This window comes from Ambystoma mexicanum, chromosome 11 (assembly GCF_040938575.1).
Source record: "Ambystoma mexicanum isolate Mex_15411 chromosome 11, UKY_AmexF1_1, whole genome shotgun sequence".
Taxonomy (NCBI): domain Eukaryota; kingdom Metazoa; phylum Chordata; class Amphibia; order Caudata; family Ambystomatidae; genus Ambystoma; species Ambystoma mexicanum.
Genome location: NC_090934.1, coordinates 1,094,290,275 through 1,094,312,856, shown reverse-complemented (window position 1 = coordinate 1,094,312,856; position 22,582 = coordinate 1,094,290,275). Strand labels below are relative to the sequence as shown.

General features: G+C 50.8%; 1 protein-coding gene across 3 annotated transcripts in view; it reads right to left on the bottom strand.

Annotated features, from left to right (window-relative positions):
• Positions 1 to 22,582, bottom strand: part of MINDY2 (MINDY lysine 48 deubiquitinase 2) — an 838,774-nt gene that overhangs the window by 529,451 nt on the left and 286,741 nt on the right. For 2 of the 3 annotated variants that reach the window (XM_069624356.1, XM_069624355.1), the window contains exon 4: positions 3,852 to 4,010. The exons of the other annotated variant lie outside the window; for it this stretch is intronic. In XM_069624356.1, coding sequence (XP_069480457.1) covers positions 3,852 to 4,010 — 159 coding nt within the window. The remainder of the gene's footprint in view (positions 1 to 3,851; positions 4,011 to 22,582) is intronic. 3 annotated transcript variants of the gene reach the window in all.

The following is a 22,582-nucleotide window of genomic DNA, read 5'->3' as shown; positions in this document are numbered from 1 at the left end:
TTGGTCCCAGAATTGCGGTGTGGCGGGGCATACCCACGCCACATGCATAAAGTCAGCTGAGGCAATATTGAATTTGACGCATCTGCCACTGGCCGGTGCGTTTAATAGGTGCCAGCAATGTTATGTTCAAATCCACCCTCGGTTCTCACTCGCTTTTTCAGCCCGAGCCACCCAACGTTCTCAGTGGGCCACCGCTCTCCGGATTCCAAGAGATGTAATGTTTATGGCTGCGCAGTTTCCTTCTCAGATAGACAGCTTTAAATGCCTTCAGTATTATCCCTTGTGATTTCCCCAGAGGCGAGGGAGAGAGTAGGAAAGACACCCTGGAGTGCACCCCTCCCAGCACAGGTTCCACCTGGTCTCTGTACTTTATAACGGCTGGCGATGTTATGAACAAATCAGCCCCCGATGCTCCCCCACTGGGCCAGCACGTTCTGCCCAGCAATCACATTATACAGATGTTCACCTGTGTGTAGGCCGTGATGTGTATCCCTCAGCGGGTCGATGCCATGTTGTCCGGGCTTCACTGATGATAGATTTCAGGTTGCTGTCCACGGCACGTTCAACAGCCTCCACCGTGTGTTCCTTTACATTGCTGTGGCATCCCCACTGCGGCTACAACCGGAACGTCGTTACTGTGGGGTGCCGCGTTTGTCGCACGCTCAGGATGCCTTCCGGCCAGTTTCCTGGGAGGGGCTCTGTTCATTCTTCCGTGAGTGACGGGTCCCGCCTGCGGCCCAATCTAACCAGCCACTCGATGTCAGAGTGCTCCTCCCGCAGGAGTGCCTCCGAGCACAGACGACTCCCGTGGAGTACCAGGCTCTGGTGTCGAGGTTCCGACAAGCAGGTCACTCTCAGGGTACCCTGTGCACCACACCATTCGACCAGCTATTGCGGGTCGCGGGACCCAATTTAAGGTCTGTGTGGGCCCGGGGGTTCTGGCTATATCTGTGTGCTTGGGCAGGGGCACTGCCCGTCTCCCTCTCTTATGCAGCAATGTTGCTGGTGGCCTCCCCATTCTCTGGTGGCTCAGAGTGTAGTGTGAAACACAAAAGCCGCCACACTGCAAAGCCTCCTCCAGAGTCACCAGCCGGTGCGCCACGCGGTTCCCAGGCATGTACCCGTTCTTCCTTTTCCCCACTGCCAAGCCTCAAAATACACCTTGATGTGGGCGGAAGTGTCCCAAGTCGCCAAATTGTGCAACTTTGCGTCAGACTAGCCAGGAATCTTCCGGATGGTCACCGGATTTATGTATGGTGTGTCAGAGCTCACGGCCATCTTGGTTGGGCTCTCGAGCGTCCTCCCCAATAGACCCATTTCTTAAGATATCAAGCAGGGTGGAAACAAACATTTTTGCTGCCGAGTCCATAAGCCTGCTGCTTCTGGACAGGGCTGCGCTCCCGGTAGCTTTGCTGTTGCTGCCGGCTCCCCAACAGTCTCTCATGGTGCCTGCTGTGTCCACGAAGGTAGGTACTGCTTGCGAGCAGCAGTCGGAAAGCACCTGCCTTCTCCAGCACAGTCGGCTCCCATGCTGCTGCCTTCTCCATGGGTTCAGCTTCCTGCTTCTGTTCTGCTTCTCTTAGTTCCTCCAATGCGGACACCGTTTTTAAATGTCCAATGCACTCGGACCTCAGCACAACAACTAGCCTGTATGTTCAGCTTAGTGTTTCCTTTGATTCACATGAACTCCTTCTCCCTCTTCCTTGTCTCAGTACTTGACGTTTTGTTGGAGTCCATAGGATTTATAGGACTTCTAAGTTGATTTTGTTTAGGATTTCTAGTTAGCAAAAGAACATCAGAGACAGGAGATGTTATGTGGTTATGTATGGTATATGTGAGGTGTGAATGTTATTCTGCTCAGAATGACAGTATGCCATCAGGATTCTAGGTGTCGTAGGGTTTTCTTCAAATGGGTGGAAGAATACTGCATCTCTCCTAATGGAGTCATCACCTCCTCCTGGTATTTGTCCCCTCCGACATGATCCGCCCTCAGACCACCACCCCCAGCGCCAGGATCAGATAGCGGCTGCCGTCCCCTGACCATGTGGGTGAAGATCATCACCATGGAATCTGTGGTGACCCTGCAGGATTCATCACATAATGCAAGTGGAAATCTTAAAAGGGGGATAAGTCCTGCCCACTTTCTCTGCACAGGCTCACTGCGTACCAAAGATGGTGGCGTAGATAGTTCAATGTTCCAGTTTGTGTTTCATGTTCCTGTGTGTTTGGTGTTCCTGTTTGGTGAGGTTCTGCGGTACGTTTCTTTAGAGAAGGTGGGTTTTGCTCCCTTGTTGTTCACTGGTGGTCAATAGGCCGTTTGTGCCTGTGTGCAAGTCCTCTCTGCTGCCATAGTCCACCTTAAGGGTAGGACTGACTCTGGATGGCTCCCTGGTATGCCTCCAAACTCCAGCTGAGAGGGGTTCCCGTTCCCCCTTCACAAGACCACGTTAATGGCCTTATCAAAGAAGCAACAAATATTTCCTTCAGTAGAGCTTCCACCAATAGTTCCATTGGCCAGATGGTTTTGGATTCCCAAAAACCAGTAAAATGGTTATTCCAGCAACAGTGGCTTTCTGAATTCTTTCTTTTCGGCAATAACTTTCAGAAGAGCCAACAAGTATGTGATCTGCAAGAATCTAGTGTGCAAGGAGTCTTCAACTTTCTAAATTCGTCCACCCTCGATCCATATTTATGTATCACACCAGTAGGCGGCCTACTTTGCATTTAAGAGGGCTATTTAACAATCAAGAGAATGTATTCAGTGTTAATTGCAGGAACATTTCATTGATGTTTCGGCCCATTTGAGATACACCCCCTGTGGATGCATTGCTGAAGGTGACCAGATATTGTGCAGAAGTGTCTTTTGGCTTTGGCTCCGGCGCCAAATTAGAGCTTGAGCTGGTGCCTGTCAGGTGTGCCCATATTCTAATCACTGACACTGATATTCCAGTTCCCCAAAATACAAACCAGTCCCAGGCACAAGCACCAGCAAGAGTCTAGCAATTAGAGTAGGGCAATCAGTTACAGTCATTCGAAAAAATCTCCAGTCACAACTTTCCCTACAGGAGCTACTAAGGTTACATCCCCCAGGTGTATGCCATGATAGTCATGGGGTCATCGAGAGGACAACAGAGCCTCTCCTTAGCACGACCCCTCCTAGAAGTGAATGGGATGCAAAATCAGGGCATGTGTTCAAGTAGCTCCTTCAGTAATTCTTCTTTAAGTAGGCTACTATTATCTGAGGTGATAATGATCTAATAAAGGTTTGGAATGTATGGCAACATGAAACACAGCTGTGCATGGATTTTAACCTACTAAACCAATTTTGTGATTAAAACAGAATGTTTTCATCTTCAATAAAGCTTTATTGTTTCTACATTGACAGAAGTTTAAAACAGGTATTGTTTTGTTGTGATGGCATTCTTCTAAGAATTGTCTAGTAGGCCTAATTTCGATGCTCAAGTTACTTGAAATGTACTGGCTTTCGCTCCATTCCCATATGCTGTGTATTATTTTTAGATTCCAGTAGCTCCAAGCATGTATGAAATGTTAAAAAATACATTTTAAAATGACAATACTATGTTAATAAGTGTACCTAAGGAAGCACCTAAACATTCATTCCAACTTTAGATGGCTCTTAAACGTTTCAATTGATTCCTGAACTTTTTTGCTGAGCAAGCAATTGGCTCATTTACAAAATGTTAGCCTCTAGTCCTGCTTGTGAAACACGGATTCCAGGACAGCCACCTAAATAGCCCATTACAATTTGCTATTCTGTCTGTACATTTCATATAGAGGGGCTTATATTGAATAATACAAGAAGAAAATAGTGTACCTTGTATGGCTCTTACCTGAGGATCCACTAACCATCCATGGTACAGAGGTATATTGAGAAGGTCAAACACTATACATTCAGGAGTGTATTCAAAGACTTGTATACCAGTAAACTTTACATTTACATCCAGGCCAGTCTGTAGTTTGTGTAGAACTGCCATTGCATCATTCATGTTCTGAAAGAAAAATCATAGTGTATGCAAAAGACTTTCAGATTAAATCCACCGGAGTTATTTTGTAGACAATCCATTTTTATTTTCTCATCTGGTAGATTTAGTTACTTAGAACAAATTGAAAGATTTGATCAACAATGTGTGTGCGTGCATGTACCCACCCTAAGAATGTACCTACTCTATACAAGGAAAGGTACAAGATTTGTGAACAGCAGTAGAGCAAAGCACATCTAGTATTCCAGGTAGTATGTTTTTTTTTTTATTGTGGTTTGTGTTCAGTAATCCAATCATAGGCCTGAAATACTAGTGGTTCTATCTATTCCTACTTATGCACAACACAATTCTAAGGATGGCATTTGCTGATTATTGCAGGTGTGTGGTTTCCTGGGGCATATTTTAGGGATTGTTCCATTTAACATTTTAAAGCACAACCTGGCTGGTATTGCGCAAACCTGAAGACGTTATCCAACATGCCTGGATGTTTCAATGCGAAAATAAATTCTATAAGTAAAAAGGTTGATAGTATTCCATCTTGAAAAAAAAATACTGGGGGCGCTGTTGAGCAGCCAAGGAAAATGGCTGCTTAGCCCACGAGCTCCGTCGCAGTCCACCAGAATCCTTCCCGCATCGGCGCTGATCCGGACCGACGGCTACAGCAGTTGCTGCGATTTTGCTGCGGTGGCCACCCTCTACACCCGCCCGAAATCCTGGGCTGAATCGGTGCCTGGGGACCGCGCGGCTGCCACTGGAGAGCCGCCTCCCCCACGGCCTCGCCGCTGCTGATGCGGCCGCTGGCTCTCGAGGCGCCCCGGCACCTGTCCCCGTTGCGCCGCCGTCCGCGGCCGCCTGAGACCTCCCCTGCTGCGGAGACTGTTCCCCGGAGCGCCTGTGGGCCGATCGCTGGCTAGCGCTGGGGCGACGGGCCTGCCTGTGTGCCGCGGCCGGAGGGGCCTGCCCCCCCCCACACGGGCGCCGCCTCCCGGCCTGATCCCCGAGGCTCCGCGAGCTGCACCGCTGCCGCCTGTGACCCCGGGGGAACTGCCGGCGACGCTGCCGAGGAGGCGCTTTTGGGGACGCTTCCTTCGCCTTCCCGGAACAACGAAGATCGCACCGCCGGACGGCCACCGCCTCCAGTCTGGATCCACTGACACCTCCTGACACCTCCTGAGGACACAACGGTCTCGCCCACCTACGGGCTGGAAGGTGGGTGCTGAACGCTACGCTGTGGGGCCGGCCACACATGAGCTGGGACCTCTACGCCCCCCCCTATACCTCGCCTGCCGCCGGAACTGTGCCCACTCCTACACCCTAGCCACACATCTCACTGCGGGTCGCCGCTCCCGGGCCTCGGCAGCTGGCAGATTAACCTTGCGGTGCCGCCGGAGTGCACAGTGCCCCACTCATCTGTTTGCCGCCCGCTCAAGATTGCGCCACCTCGCTACCATCTTGTCCCGCCTCCTCTGCCCAGTCGCCGCACTACCGAGCTCTCTGATCCAAAAACACCCACAATCTGCTGCCGCTGACCAGCTGCCACCCTCCACCTGACACCCCATCCTTAATTCGGCCGGGTGGACGGGATCCTCTACCTTGGCCATGTCCAGCAGAGCACGGGGTGCTAATAAAGTGGGCGCCATGGACAAATTCGCCAAAGCGGCGCTCAGGGCGGACCTGGCGTCCTCCTCTGTGCCACAGGAAGATAGTGAGGCCCCCCCGGACCCTCCGCACCCGGATCTGACCACCTTGATGGAGTCCATGGCGAAAAACTTCGCATCCTTCCATGAAAAGCTGGACGACATCAATGCTAGTGTAGCCTCCCTACGGGCTAAGGTCGACCAACACGGGACCAGGATCACTGAAACGGAGCAGAGGATAGGCGCCAGCGAGGATCATATTCATACTCTCCAAAACACAGTCACTGAGCTCGTCCACGACATGAAACAGGTCAAGGCCAAGAATGACGACTTAGAATCTAGATCTCGGCGGAACAACATTCGCATTGTGGGGGTCCCCGAGTCTGCACTGAAGGGGCGCATGGAGATGGCGGTTGAACAGCTCATCAGGGATCTCCTTGGCAATCCTGAGTTTTCACCATTCTTTACAGTCGAGAGAGCGCACCGCTCCCTGGCGCCCCGGCCTAAGCCAGGTGACTTCCCCAGACCGATCATTGCAAAGCTACTGAGCTACAAAGACAGGGACCATATACTCCGACTGGCCAGAGAGAAGGGGGAGCTAAGACTTGAATCACAAATCGTCAGGATCTTCCCAGACTTTTCGGTGGGAGTTCAAATGGAGAGACGCCGATTTGGCGGGGTGAAGAAGATGCTCAGAGAGAGGAAAATTGAATACTCTATGCTATTCCCGGCTCGTATGAAATTCATCCACCGCAACAAAAGCTATTTCTTTACGGTCCCTGATGAAGCGGTTAAGTTTATAGAAGCACAGATCCCTCTGCCAAATCCCCCGGAGGAGCCAATCGGTGAGGACTGAGGCCGCCATCCCCGCGCTCCTAGGTTAACCTCTTGTGTTCGGGGCTACCGAGGACTGTCCATCTGCAAACTGGTGCTGGCCCTCCCCTGACTTTCTTCTGGGTGGCCTGCCTCGGCCCCATGGCCCTATATCTAACATCCCATCTCCTCCGGGAGACGTCCGCTTGCATCTTGGGCCCCCGGCCCCACAATCCGGGCCTGGAGGCCGGGAGCTGTGCCGCACTGTTATGCACTGTCTTGGCTGGCCCTAACTTCGTCCTTGATATCTTGAACAATATGCTTTATCCTCCTTCTTGTAACCCCCGCCGTACTGGTCGGGAAATATTGTAAACTGTAACGATGCTTTATCATGCAATGATCGCACAAAGGTGAACTAGACGGCAGCAGCAGCCCCCACTGCAGCTGCAATGCCGCTTATGGCGAGAGTTATGTCTCCAAGCCCCGGTTGGGCTATGTTCTTGGCGTTGCCGTGTTGGGGATGGCACGCAGGTTGTTTTGAGGGTGGGTGTCGAACCACTGCTAGTTATTACTGGGCGGTGAGGGTGGGGGGAGGGTTAGTTGGGGTTTGTTGTATTCCAAAAGGCAGGTTGGTCTTGACGGGCGCGGCAGGGTAGTGGCTCTGCTTCACTCTAGCGCTCCTGGTGGGTATTGAAGTCGGATCCCGCATTTGGGATGTCCCGTAACTCCTTGGTATGGCCACTAGAGTGCTGACCTGGAATGTACGGGGTCTGACCAACTTCACTAAGTCACGTAGGATAACGGCATACGCACAGAGACATGGGATCAAAGTGCTCCTATTGCAGGAGACTCACGCTCAGAAACTCCTGGCATCAAACCTCGCACAGACCTGGGGCCCAAACAGATACTACACTCAATATTCCACCCAGTCCAGGGGGGGTACTTACCCTTATACACAAGTCTGTCGCGTTCACACTTCACACATCCCACATCGACCCAGAAGGTAGATATGTGATACTACACTGTACCTTGGCTAGCGATGAATGCCTGCTTGTGAACTCGTATTCCCCTAACATTGACTCCCCGGAGTTTATAGATACGATATCTGCCATTCTCATGAAATACATCGATGTCCCTATCATATGGGGCGGAGACATGAACGTCATACTTGATGCGACCTTGGACAGGACGGCCACTGCCCGTAGACCCATGTCCCGTGCTGCTAAACAGCTTCAAATTCATATGGGCTCCCTAAATTTGCTCGATGCCTGGAGGACACTCCACCCCCAGGAGAGGGACTACACCTTTTACTCTACGGTACACGATAGCTCTTCGAGGATAGATTTATTTCTCCTGTCGGATGACCGCATGGGCAGGGTATCGGATGTCAGGATCCTTCCGCGTACGCTTTCCGATCATTCCCCAGTGCTCCTACAGATCCGACTTGGTAGAGCCCCTGAAGCCCGCCCTGCATGGCGCTTCAAATCCGACGCCTTGTCAGATATAGTCTTTAGAGCTGAGATCCTTGCGGACATAGCCTTGTTTTTCGAAAATAACAGCGCCTACGACACGCCCGAGGGGACCAGGTTGGAGGCATTCAAAGTTTATATCAGGGGAATGTGCATCTCCAGGGAGGCAGGGGTCCTCAAGGCCATTAGGCAGGCACTGAACGACTCCGAAACTAAGCTTAAAAACCTAGAAAGAGATTACGCCTCTAGTCCGGCGCCTGCAACCCTAGCGAAGATTAGAACGGAGTTAGAACGATTTGAGGTACATGCCCTGAGCGAGGTGAGATACTACGCCCGCCCCGCTGCGGCCCGAAGGTATGGTGAAGGGGATAGGCCGGGCAGGACCCTTGCTAAACTGGTGCGATCAGAGGGAGGTAGGACCCGGATTGATAGTGTAATTGACGAGAAGGGCGTGAGGCACTGGTCGGACCAGGCCATCCTCGACACTTTTACGCCAACCTATACGGTTCCCAGCCAGAGCACTCAACCCGTGACTTAGACGACCTATTGGAGTCTATCCCTATGACCCTAATCTCCCAAAACACCAGAGAACTCCTTGACGCCCCGTTCTCCCTACAGGAGATAGTTCGGGTGATCTCAGATCTTCCGAAGGGCAAGGCCCCCGGTCCTGATGGGCTCACGGCTGAGTTCTACCAAGAGCATGTCGCCATACTAGCTCCCGTACTGCACGGGGTCTGGAAGGAATCACTCCGTTCACTCACCCTCCCACCCTCTCTCAGAGAAGCATTAATCACCGTCCTCCCCAAGCCCGGGAAACCCCCAGACGAATGTAGTTCCTATAGACCCCTGTCGCTTATTAATACCGACACGAAGATTTTCGCCAAAGTAATTGCCAATAGGTTTCTCCCGTCCATGCCCTACTTGGTCCATGCCGACCAAAGCGGATTCGTCCCTGGTCGCTCTACGGCACTCAACATCCGGCGCCTCTTCAACGTCCTGTCTAGAATTGATCCAAATGCCGACGCAGTGGCAGTCACATTAGATGCCCAAAAGGCGTTTGACATGGTCTCATGGCAATACCTATGGGCTGTGCTGGAGAAAATGGGGATAGGCCCGAACATGATCTCCTATATAAAACTGCTATACACAAGACCATCGGCTAGGGTCCTAATCAACTCCGTCCCCTCCTCCCCCTTCGAACTACACAGAGGTACACGCCAGGGCTGCCCGTTCTCCCCCATCCTCTTTGCGCTGTCCATTGAACCCATGGCCGATCACGTCAGGAACCGACACACCCGTAAGGGCGTACGCTTGCAAGATTCACCAGAAATCATCTCATTGTATGCGGACGATGTACTCCTCTACGTCAGACAGCCCTCCACATACCTGGACCCTATCATTCGCGACATAACCAAAATAGGAACGTACTCGGGCTTTGCCATAAATTACTCCAAATCCGAAATCTTCCCCCTAACAAAAACAACTCAGCAACCGTCCTGTGAGTTCCCCCTGCGCTGGTCCCCGGGCGGAATTAAATACCTCGGGGTGCAAGTGTCATTAGCCAAAACCTCCCTGTTGACAGACAACTACGCAGCCACGGCTCAGCTCATCGAATCCAAGTTGCTTAAGTGGCGCAACCTGCCGCTATCCCTGGCGGGCAGACTTTCCCTAATTAAAATGATCGCGGTGCCCAAGCTCCTTTACATATTCGCCAATGTGCCAGTATGGCCAGGCAAGCAGTATTTCAAGAACCTTCACACAGCGTTTGCTCAATTCCTATGGCACTCCGGAGCAGTCCGCAAGAAGTGGCTACATATGGCCCTGCCCTACGAAAGAGGGGGCTTCACTGCCCCTGATTTGACTCTCTACTGGAACGCCGCACAGGCCCAACACGCCACCCACTGGTACACACCCAAATCCGCCCCCACATGTCAAATTAGAGAAAATGGCTGGCGACGGCACCCACGCCATGACTTTACTATTACACTATACATACCGTGCGGATGCCCCTTCGGACCCAGTGGCCACCACGATTAGGGTATGGAATGATATCCTCTCCTCCACTCGAGAGCAGCGTCCGTATTACAAGTGGCTCCCCCTATGGCAATTTCCTGGCCTTCCACCTACACATGATCGTCTTCTCTCTCGGCGGTGGGAGGGCCTGGGATATCCGGCCCTAACAGATCTCTACCGAGATGGCACATTTATCACCCCCCAAACATGGCGCTCAGGACACCCCAGCTCAGCGCTAGACCTGTTGCAATACAACAGGCTGAGAGCAGCGGTACGAGCAATGTGGCCCTCCTTCCCAGATGAGCCTCCAGACTCCCCTGAGCTCCAGTATATAGCTAACTCCTCAGGCTGTAGGGGTATAATATCCTCTCTGTATAAAATGCAGCTGGACAAACTAGGGAATATGTCCCCACACTCACGTCAAGCATGGGCGGAGGAACTGGACACGGAGATCACCAACGCAATGTGGAGCAAAATGTGTGCACATACGCGCAAAGTCTCACTCAATGCTAGGTTTCGCTGCATGCAATACAAACTTCTCAATAGGCTTTACTACACGCCGCACAGAGTGGCAAAATTCACACCCAACTCGACACACACATGCCCGAGATGTAAATCACCTGAGGCAGACCATGGTCATATGTTCTGGTCCTGTGTTGCGCTCAACACGTTTTGGGTTGAGATTACAGAAGCGCTATCGGAAATAATAGGCTCCCCAATTGAGATGAGCCCACTAGCCATGCTGTTTGGTATTTGGACGGGGGAGGACGAGAGGAAAATGTCAAAATTCTTAAATGTGGGTGCTATGGTTGCCAAAAAATGTATACTGCAATGCTGGAAGCGCCGGAACCCCCCCTCCTTCAACATGTGGCTGAGGGCCCTCACGTGGGTGCAAACATGTGAAGAGGAATACATCGGATCCCTGCCCATCCCCTCCCGCCCCAGGAATGTTTGGTCGGAATTTCGCAGTTACTTAAACAACAAAGACGGGGATGAATGGACCTCCGCCCCCTCACCTGCCCAACCGGACTAAACATGAGGCACGCCCCATCCGAGCTATTCCACAATATCCCCCCCCCCCGCTATTATGTGCTGTTGATACTAGCTGTGTTGCAATGCATATTTGTGCTGTTATGATGTTCGCTTTCCTACATGCTATCCATGTTGTACCTGTCTTGACTTCCTGCCAATAAACAAAAGTTTAAAAAAGCAAAAAAAAAATACTAATCTCATATTATTCAAGTGCTAGTTCACATAATGAGAACAATGAAACCCAAATGTAAAAGTCAGTGTTTTTTCCCCAAAACTGAATTAGATAATAAACGGTCATTAGTGTTTCAAAAACATTGGTTCATCCCACTCTGCTTACACCTACATATCTCTTTTTTAATCAAACTCCTTAAACCATGGTGTAGTGGATAAGGAACAGGAAACTTAACTGCAACTATTGTTCTCCAGCATGGGTTTGGCATGAATTCAAATGCTCATGAATATTTCCTGTCGTCAGGCTGGGAATCCTTGGTAAAAGAAAAACAGTTTAACTTTCACTTACAAACTGTATTTCTCCTTTAAACCAATCACTGTCCTCTGGGTCACACTGCTCCATCAAATGACAGTCTTCTCCCTAAGGCCCCTCCTCTGGTAGCCATCTTCAGATTTGGTAAGCACGTAAAGTGGCAGTATGACCAAGAAAAGCCGCACAGGGGACGGAGGGAAGGTTCAAATGTGAATCCATGCCAGACCCATGCTGGAGAAGTACCTTGTTCCTTCCCCAGCATGGGGTCTGGCAGGGATTCACATGCTCTTGAATAACAAATACACAGCAGCACAACATCCCACACCCACGGGAGGTGGCAAGGCTCAACAGAAGCAATGAACTCTTACCTGTGGAACAGACTCACCTCAAGCGAACAGGTTGCGTAGCACTGCTTGGCCAACTCTGGACACCTCCCTGGAATCCCTGTCAACACATTAGAAATTGGTGAAGGGGTGCGTGGACCTCTATGTAGCAACACTGTAGATGTCCAGCAGGGGCACACCAGTCAGGATAGCCGTCATCGTAGCAATTGCTCTGGTGGAGTGGGCTCTTGGATGGCTGAGCAGCTGTTGGTTTGCCAACCAATGACAGTGCATGATGCAGCCGGAGAGCCACCTTGATATGAAAGCCTTGGACAAGGCCTTCCCATGGTTCACAGGACCAAAGTTCACAAATAGCTGGGAAGTCTTTTGAAAACTCTTCAGGCATGTCACGTAGAACTTCAGGGCACGAGCAACGTTCCGTGAGTGCAAGGACCTTTCAGACGGCGAATAACCCCCAGCTCAATGCACATGTCGTGTTGGACATCCTCGACAACTATGCCCGATACTCTAAATAACATTTAGCAAACTAAAGTCGTGTGCGTTCCCACTGGCCAGACTCAGGGGTCTGGGTAAGCCCGACCTCCCAGATGTCGGGATACAATGGCAACCAGAGCAGTTTAAATACCTGGGAATCGAGGTGCGTCATACCCCAGCGCTCACGCACGAACACAACACGGAAAAAGCAGTAAGAGCCCTCCGCAAATCTATGAACTTCTGGTCGAAGTTACCACTGGCAGTAATGGGTAGAGCGGCAATAGTCAAGATGATAGTTCTCCCCCGTTTCTTATACCACTTCACGAATGTATGCTTCTACATCAGACCACCCTTCTTCAAAAAACTAGACTCTCTAATCAAGGACTTCATATGGGGGTCGTCCAGACACAAGATCTCCCTGCCCACACTCACGCTCCCGTACAAAGAAGGTGGGATACAACTACCCGATCTGCAAAGGTACTACCTAGCCGCGCAGCTCAGCCACACAACGAAATGGCTCTCCGACGACCTGTCAGCAGAAGTAGGGCTCCTGCGACATCCGACTCCCAAGCTGTTCCCTAAAGAAATGCTTTGGAACCCGACGAAACAAACTTCTGGAGTCCCCATGATTGTTACCCTGGGCAGGCAGGTATGGGCCAGAATTGGCTTCCTTCGACAACTGAAACACCCTTACAATCCCAATACTCCCATCCTGGCGGATGTGTGCAAAACTCAGGCAGACTTAGCGACAGCTAGGAAATGGGAGAGAGCCGGAATCTATACATGAGGAGATCTGTTTGAAGACGGCACGTTCAGAGAACTCGAATCGTTACAAGCCAATGAAGGCATCCCGAACACCCAGTTCCTGTGGTACCACCGCCTCAAGCGGACAGCAAAGGCACAGTGGCCTGTCTGGCCAGAAGAACCCCCACCGGACCCCCTCCTCCAGGAGATGTACGATTTAGCAGACGGTTGGAAACCGGTCTCCCGCTTGTACACCAAACTAAATGACAGACCCAACCCGAAAAGCGTGTCCCTGAGACAAAAATGGGAATCCAAATTAGGGACCATGCTAACTGACAGTGAATGGGAGCGGATACTACTATACCCCAAAGAGGTGTCGAGGAACATTAGATTTAAACAAGTTCAATTGAACGTGCTATACAGGACATACATGACCCCACTAAGAGTTGCTACCTTCAACAAACATGCACCGCCGAACTGCCCCTGGTGCGGAAACGACAAAGCGGACATGATCCATATGTTTTGGACCTGCACCAAAACAGCGAATTTCTGGTCCATGGTGGAACGTACCTGCACCGAAGCGGGACTCACGAGATGTGAGTGGAACCCAAAGGAATGCCTACTGGGAGCCCATCCCAGACTTAGCAAATACAAACACCTGGTCAAACTAATGGACCTAGCCTGCATCCTTGCAAAAAAGGTCCATAGCAATGGCATGGAAATCCCCAAGGGGCCCTAGGCACGGACGTTGGCTTAAGGACCTGGAAAAATGGACGCAGGCAGAGACCAGGGCCTGGCAGGATGGAATCCGCTCAAACGATGATGACTCCAACGACGCCCTAGACTCATGGAAGGCCCTGGTGCGCGACATCCAATTTGCCTCCGACCACAAACCCCCCTGAGCTTTCACCCCTACTAGAGACTTGCTTGTGACCTACCCCCAAGAATGGTCAACCTGATAACCAAGCCCCCGTGACCTTGGGTGTGCCGCACACCAGCCCCTCTCCCCCCGCCACAATTACGAACAATATATTAAACTACGAAGACTGTGGTAGTTAATTAGTTAATTTGACTTAGTTTGTTTGTTGTATTACCGTTTGATGGTTGCGTTGTATTTATATAAATGCCAATAAAATACTTTAATTTAAAAAAAAAGGACCTTTCAGACGGCGATGAAGATTTCAGGGGAAAAAAACAGTAACATCAAAGGCATGTTGAGGGGAAATTCCAAAGGAACCTTTGCAATGGAAGTGGGGTGTGTCCGCAGCACCACCCTCGATTCGTGGAAAGTCAGGTATGGCTGTTTGCAGGATACGGCCTGTATCTCACCCACCCTCCTGGCAATGGCCACAAGGAAAGCCGTTTTTCCACAAGAGGAACTCGAGGGTCCTGATACATAGGCTCATAGGGTGCCCCACATGAGCCTCGTCAGAACCACGTTTAGTTCCCACGCCAGGGCAGGAGCCTTCACCGGCGGGAAAGTTAGAAAAAGTCCTCAGAGGAACTCCTTGACGAGTCGATGAGACCAACGTGAAGACCTTCATGGAGACCTGATGTAGCGGGAGATAGCCGCCAGATGCACTTTGATAGGGGCATGCGCCAGTCCGACCTTGGCCAAAGATAGCAAGTATGGAAGAATATGTGGAGCCGTGACCCTCTGAGGGTTAATCTTCTGAGACCAGCATCATGTAGCAAAACGCTTCCACTTGTGACTGTAGCACCTCAAAGTCGACGATGCCCTGGCCTTTGTAAAGACCTCCCTGCAGTCCACTGGCAACTCATATCCTCCAAACTCTAGGGCTGCAGGAGCCAAGCCCCCAGGTTCAGCGGTACTGGCTTGTGATGCAGAATTGCAACTCCTTCCCTGGTGAGAAGATCCAGAACCACTGGTAGCTTGACCGGAGGCAACGCCGACAGGCTGAGGAGGTCCGGATACCAAATCTGCGGCGGCCACGTATCATCATGCACTGGCTCTGTCTGAGTGCGTTGATGACTCGTAGTAGGAGAGGCAACGAAGGAAACGTGTACAGAAACATCCCTTCCCACAGGAAGGAGAACATGTCCCCAGGCTCCTCGGTAGGTGGAATCTGCTGGCAAACTTCTGTCATTTGCAGTTACGGGCCTCTGGTGTACAGGCGCCCGGTGTGGGCTCCCCAGCCTTCCAAGGAAGCGTCTGTGGTGATAATTTCCTGGAATGGAGGGTTCTAAAACCCTGTGCCCCAGACGTTGTTGGAGTGGATGCCCCACCACCTTATCGCCAGTAGGAATTCGTCGTCCAGTGTGATCTTGTCAGCGAAGTTTCCCGACACTTGTATCCAGCAAGCGTCCAGGAACTGCTGAAGAGGACGCATCTACAACCTGCAGAGCTGGATGAGGTAGTTGCAGGATGACATGCCGAGCAACGACTTGATGGTTCACAGCGTGACCGTCTTCATCGCCAACAGCCGCTGTACCATCCCTTGAATGGCCACTACCCTCTCCTCCGAGGGAGAAGCCAGGCAGGACAAAGAGTCTGGCGCCCAGGAACAGCACGTTCTGTGATGGTGTCAAGCGGGATAATTGATGAGAATCCTAGATCCGTCAGAAGCTTGACAGCTGCCTCCGTGTGTCCAACGGCCAACTCTCATGAGCGGGCCCGTATGAGCCAGTCGTTGAGGTACAGGTATACATGTATCCTCTGTAGACACAGATGGGCCGCCCCAGTGCCTGGCACTTCGTGAATACTCTGGGGGCTGACTTCAAGCCGAAAGGTAGGGCCTTGAACTGAGTGCTGTCCCTGCACTACGAAGAGTAGACACTTGGTGCTTCCTTTGAATGGCAACGTGGAAGTAGGCGTCCTCCAGGTCCAGCAATGTCAAGAGGTTTCCTCTTTCCAGTTGGGTGAACACGTGTTGCAATGTTACCATCCTGAATTTTTGAGACTTGAGGTACTTGTTCAGACCTTGTAGGTCTAGAATGGGCCTCCAACCCCCAGTCTTCTTTCTGACCATAAAGTATCTGGATTAGACTCCGGAGCTCTGGAGTTGCTGGGTGGTAGGGGGGTCTAATTATCGCCCCATTTCGCAGCATGTTGCATGCATCATCTAAGAGCTGAGGGATGTGGTGCTCCTGACAGGCCACCGGAGGGATCCGTGGACACCTGTGCTGAAACCCTAGGTTATGTCCCTGGGCGAGAGCGTCCAGCATCCATCTGTCAGTGATGATTGTTTCCCACTAGCTGACGAACCTAGTCAGCCGGCCTCCCACCGGGGTGCACGGGTGGAGGCCCAACGTCCTGGCCGGTTCAGTCTTGCTTGGTGCCGGCGCCTTGCCCCGTGGGAGACGCTGTACTCCGCTGCCGTAGGCCTGGGAGCGACCTCTGTAGACTTCCTGATTCGTGGATCTGGAAGGCTGACTGTATGAGGAGAAACCTTTCAAAGATCTGCTCGACTTCCTCTGGAGGAGTGAAAAGAGCAGTGGTGCTGGGGGGTGCCCAGGAAATGGGCCGTCTCTGTATCCGCCTTGATGGCCTGTAAGGACTCGTTGACGAGCTTCCCACAAAGGTTATTTCAGTCGAAAAGGCATGTCCAGTACCTTCACTTGGACCTCACAGTGGAAATTTGTGGCCTTCATCCAGCCTTGGCAACGAAGGCAGACACCGTTACCCCCCATCTGCCGGAACCCTGTGTCGGCAACGTCCAGCGCCACTGTGATGGCGTTATCTGATGCTACCTCCCCTTTCAGGAAGAGAGCGATGGCCTCCATCTTCTTTTCGTCGGGGAGGAACTGCAAAATCAAACCCAACTTGTAGCACAGCTCCCTCTGTCGTACTTGGCTAGGATGGTAGACACCTCCCTACCCATGGCATCCATCTTCTTCCCCTCGCTGTCCAGAGGAACTTAAGACGACAAGGACGGGTTAGCCAACCGTTTCCTCGTGGCCGTGGAAACCACTGACTCAGGCGATTGTTGCAACCTCAGGCACTTGGGTGCGTATTCCGGCACCCGGTACTACTTCTCCAGCCTATCCCGTTTGGCCAGAGCCGTGCAAGGATTCTTCAAGAGGGCCAGGCCCTCCTCCCACACAGCATCCAGAAGGGGCACCGCTATGATGGTCTTCCTATCTTGGCCTCTCGCCTCTGGTACAAGAAATCCTCCTTCCTGGTTTCTTCAGGCACAAGCTGGAACCGCTCGGGGGCTCGGGCGATTATGGAATGGAACGACCCCACCTCATCCATTGGGGAAGCCTCAGGCTGCGTTGGATGATGCTTCCTCTTAGCTGGCATCTGATCGGGGGCCTGTGGGACCATTGGGACTGGGCCTTGTGGCATCCTCCTCTGAATCTCTGACACCAAGGTATCGAGGGTTGACAGAATATCCAGAGACACATCCCTCAGCTGAGCTGGCGTGATTGGAAAACTAGGCCTGCACCACTGTCGCAGTCATCATCCTCTTCCACATCCATTGCCTGGGACATGGCATAGGGCTGATCCGGGCCCTCCTTGCCCCCCCTTTTGTCCACCCTAAGTGGTGAGAACCAGGCTAAGAGTTGGCATCGTCTGCCTGCACCCCTCCTCTTGTGCCCGTCCCTAATGTCTTACCCCCTCAACCTCCATTACCTTTGTTCCCTCTCCACTCACCTCCCCTTCCTCTGCATCCTCTATGGTGCTCTCGGTCTCTCCTATCTTCTCTGACTGCTTCTCTATTGACTATCCTGCACTTCTTACTAAATCTGGTAGGAAGAAGTTCAAAAGGGATATCCTGGTCTCCAACCCAGGCCTCCCCATGACCCACCAGCGTTTCCTTCAGACAGACCCTCACCGACACCCTCTTTGCTGTTCCTTCGCCAGACCTATGGCCTCCACATATGTTCTTTTTAGGCAGAATCCTGTGCAGTTCCCTTAGGGAGCACTACAGAAGATTAAGGCTACAGGTGAGAGCAATAAATCCCCTTTGGTATCAGTCTGTACCACAAAGATTTAGTTGGTAGCTGTGGCGGAGCAGTCAGACTTATCTCAAGAGGGAGATGAGCAGTTTCAGGGTTTACACAATAGGCCTACAGTACCATGGCACAAGGAAACACTGTCCAAAGCTTTGTATTAAAAAGTAGTTATATATTTATTTTATACACTTCTAATAAACATGTATCACAGTCATCAAGCAAGTTAAACTAAGTCAAAGGAAAAATATACACACTCCCAAGTTAAATTGTAGACTAAGTCAACCAGAGTGAAAACTGAGCAAAACGGCACAGTGAAAACCACACACAAGGGATGATCTATCAATTTCTCACAAAGGAGGGAAAACACAAGTTATTCAGAAATACCTTCTTATACACCCTAGCAACACTTCCCATAAGTTTGTGAACCAGTTTAAGCAAGACAGTCATCAGTATAGGCAATACTTAAATGAAAACTGAGCAAAATGGCATTTCACAAGGTTTAGAAAAGGAAAGGACAGTTGTAAGAAGTAAGTGCACCACAGAGTTCTAGATGAGAATCAATCTAAAGAAGGCAGGTCTAACAAATGTAGCCAGAGTCAATAGGCCTGTGCCAGAGTGAGTGGTACAGGGCAAGGGCCCAGGAGCAAAATGTTCTTGTAGCTGCAGTCAAGTCTTTGGGTAACGATGTTAAAAAGGTGGACGCAGAAAGCGAAAGAATGTAAAGAGAGAGGGGCGGCCAACCCAACAGGTAGGTAAAGGATTTAAAACACCTTTAGTGCTACCACGAAGAAAGGGCGGCCTGGCAGAACAATGTACCTTTAAATGAAGAAGTGGCTCCTGCGGTGGCGGTTGTTCCTGGTAGTTCCTGCAGTTCAGGTGATCCAGCAGAGGAAGAGAGGGTCTCGTCGTGGAGGTAGGTTCGAGTTACTGCACTACCCAGCGATGAAACCAGCCGCAGTGCTGCCCGACGAATAAAAGGTACGTTCCTTTAAATCGCGGTCCGGGTGGACTGGTGTCTGGCTATCCGGCCTCCAAGTACAGGGTACAGGAGATTCGACCAAGGCAAGTCCGGGAATGCGATTGGCAAACTGGTTGGCCCCACCAGCTCAAGGGAAGAAGGTTCTTGCAGATGAAGATCTTCTCTCGACGTGTGGAGAAAAGTGGTGAGACGCTGCAGCAGGGCTTCACCGGTGGTTCAGTCGTTGCAGATGTCTTTAGCTTCTCTCCTCTTCGGCTTCCTAGTTCCAGTGGCAATGTCTTGCTCTTCCAGTCCTCAGGACCCTGCTTTTATGCAAAAAGATCCCCATTCATACAGCCTAGCTATCACTCACACACTTGAGTGGTCATCTTGGCGGGAGACTCTCCAGCCTATCAGGATAGAGTGCGAAATGGGTTGCAGAGGCAACCCTGTCAAGGGGTCCTACTCCCCCTCCCACACAATGCACCCACCCCAGACTCAGTGGCGCCGAAAGGAGGGCTTCTCGGCAGAAGCCCGCCAAAAGGACGAACAAAGGATCCCCGACCTGGGTTAGGAGTTTAGAGAAAGACACGAGAAAGAAGTTATATTAAAGTTCTGGCAAATAAAACCTACCGGAGTCAAGTTAATATTAAAATGCACCGGCGGTATGTTAGAGGCTGTCAGAAAAAGTGGTAGACTCGAACAATGGGAAAATCCCATAGGGAAATATATGCGGTTGAATATTTAGGCTAGTAACCTCTGCCACCAGCCAGAAACTTTTGAGAAAGGGACTCTACGGTATCCTCTCGAAAATGAACATAAGGGGAAAAACTATTAACCATTTTCAGTACTTCCATAGTAAGATGGGTTGTACTGGTTTAGTTCATAAAAATTGACTTGTTAAGTCAATTGGGACTTTACATGCCCTGGGAGACGGTAGTCAGTCCCAGGGTATGGAGTCTATGTTTGGGGATCGCTATGACACCCCTGTGTCACTGCACTGAGGGTGCTGTGTAACACATGTGAATAAAGATGGTTCCTATGGGGTTGACAAAATCTCATAGACATTAAACACAAAAATAGCCTAGAACACGCATAGCAAAAATGCCTACGAGTGGGAAAAAGAGCCTCACTCTTAGCAGGTAAAAAGAAACAAACCCTTCAAATCCAGCAAAGTTGCTGGGGGACTCTATAGGTAAGGGAAATTAGCCATAGAATGAGAATTCTCCGTAACAGTTCTCTAAGCTCTCTCCTTTTCCTCCTTTCCCCATTAATGGTGGCACCAGGTGGGAGGCCCTCCTGGCCCCTTCCACTCCTCTAAAACCATCATTAATGTTGACCTAAATGGCACTGTCTTGGTCCAATGCCCTCAGGCCAACCTCCTCTTTGATAAACGCTTCCCGCACCTCATCAACTTCCTTTCTTCTCCTGCTGTCCCTTCTTTCCCTTTGCCTCCACCCTCTGCTACCTCTCTCGCTTCCCCTACTTTTCCGGCTGCCCTGTTGCCTCCCTCCTCTGCCATCTGTCTGGTGCCTTCATCCTCCTCTTTGGCTACCTTGCCCTCTACTCCTTCCTCTTCTGCCCTCCCTCAGGCTCCTTCTACACTTCCGCAGGGCATACCTCTGACCTTTACCCATCCACAGAAGTCTTTCAAAGGTGGCAACATTGCCACTCAACTTTTGCTCAGCTGTCGAACACTCCTCCAACATCTGCTGTCTCCGGGAAAAACTCAACCATGATGTTCTCAGTCTTACCGAGACATAGTTCACGGCCAGATCTGTCTCGGGTTTTGACACTCTCCTCCCTGATAGTTACAAGATCCTCTCGGTGCCCAGGTCCAAGGTTCTTCCCTGTTCATCCAAACCATCAAGGACCATATTGACACCCTCGCTCCAGTCTTGGCCGACTTCTGCAACCACTCTTTCGCCACTGGAACCTTCCCTTCCCCCCCTGAAGCAGTCTCTTGGGTTCCCTCTTCTTAAGAAACTGTCAGCTGACTCCTCCTGTCTGGCTAACTATGGCCCAATCTCCATTACTCCTTTTTTGGGAAAACTCGTGGAAAAGCTGGCCATCTCCCAGCTATACCTTCACACTGAATCTGTTGGCTGTCTCCATGGCCATCAGTCTGGCTTCAGAGCGGCCAGAAGCACATAAACTGCTCTCCTGAACATCCATGAAGACCTGCTCTCCAACCTTGATACTAACCACCCTTCTGTCCTCATCCTACCCTATCTCTCTTCTCCTTTTAATACTGTCAACCATGCCATCCTGCAGAACCAGCTCTGTGATAACCTGGGTATCACTGATCAGGCCCTGGCCTGTCTGACCTCCTTTCTCTCTGAACGACCCTCCCAGGTCCAGCTTGGGTCCTTCCTCTCCCCTATCTCTCTCTCTACTTGGGGTGTTCCCCAGGGGACTAATCTTTCTCACTGGCTGTTCAACAAACATCTGGCACCTTTCACCCACCGTATAGTCTATCTGCTCCAACTTTCAGTGCTATGCGGATTGACACTGCTTGCTTTCAGGCTCCCCTCAGCCGCCTCTTCTCCCTCTCTCATCCCGGATTGTCTATCCGGAATCCAGAAGTCGTGCGCCACCAATGAGCTCTGCCTTAATGCCAGTAAGACAGATCCTCCTCATCGGCTCACCAGCACCTTCCTTTCCTGTCCTGTCACTTTCTGGCAGCCCACCAGGCCCTCTTCCTGCTCCCACCTGTGAGGCTAAGAACCTCTGGGTTATCTTCGACTCCACACTCTGCTTCTCTCCTCACATCTCTGACGTCTCTAAGAAGTCAAACTACCAGCTGCACCTCCTCAGGAGGTATTCTTCCTTTCCTCACTTTCCCCCAGAAGCTCAAAATCTCCAGAGCCCTCCTGGCACCCCCTGCAATTGTGGTCTGAATCTGTAACCCTAAAGTCCCCTTTCCAGCACTTATTAGACACTTGTTGTCTGCACTCATAACAGACGCACTTGCCACCTGTTGGCTGCACTCAGTGCGCCAGATACGATTTTGAGGTGGGAGTATTTTACGCATGATTTTTCAAATTAGTAAAAATTAGTTTTCTCCTCTGCAAGAGAGTAAAACGTATCCAACATACACCCAATGCATACGTAAAATCAGACCAGTAAAATTGGACCCAGAGACCAAAAGAGTTATAGATCAAAGTTGTCTGGCTTGCCTTTAACCATTTTATTACACTTGTGGAAAATATTCTGCCATAAAATAACTTGTAAGTACGTGCTACATACGCAGCTTCATTTTCAAAATTCTGGACCCTAGAAACTCTGTTAAGAACTACTATAGATAAAGACTAATGTATTGCTTGCAGGGGGAGTGTGAGTAAGCAAGTGTTAGCATATGATTTACTTACAGGAACTTGCACACATAATCTCAGCAACAGTCACAACCTGCTAAGCTACCTTCCCTGCTGTCTGCTGCAGGAAATTAATGTGGATCCCCGCTTTGTGTACAAAACCAAAAACATGATCCTGGCAAATACAGTTGGGAAGAAATGCAGACAAGTGCATAAGTTGCAGACTGGTCCCAAATCCCTGCTTCAACACTAAAGTGTGTGATCCTGGGCAACTCATTTTGCCACTGTGCCTTTTTAGCAAAAGCAGAAATGTCTATAACAAGTGATTTATTGCCAACTAGTTACTACTCAAAAAAGCCTGAATGACCCCTTTTCCATT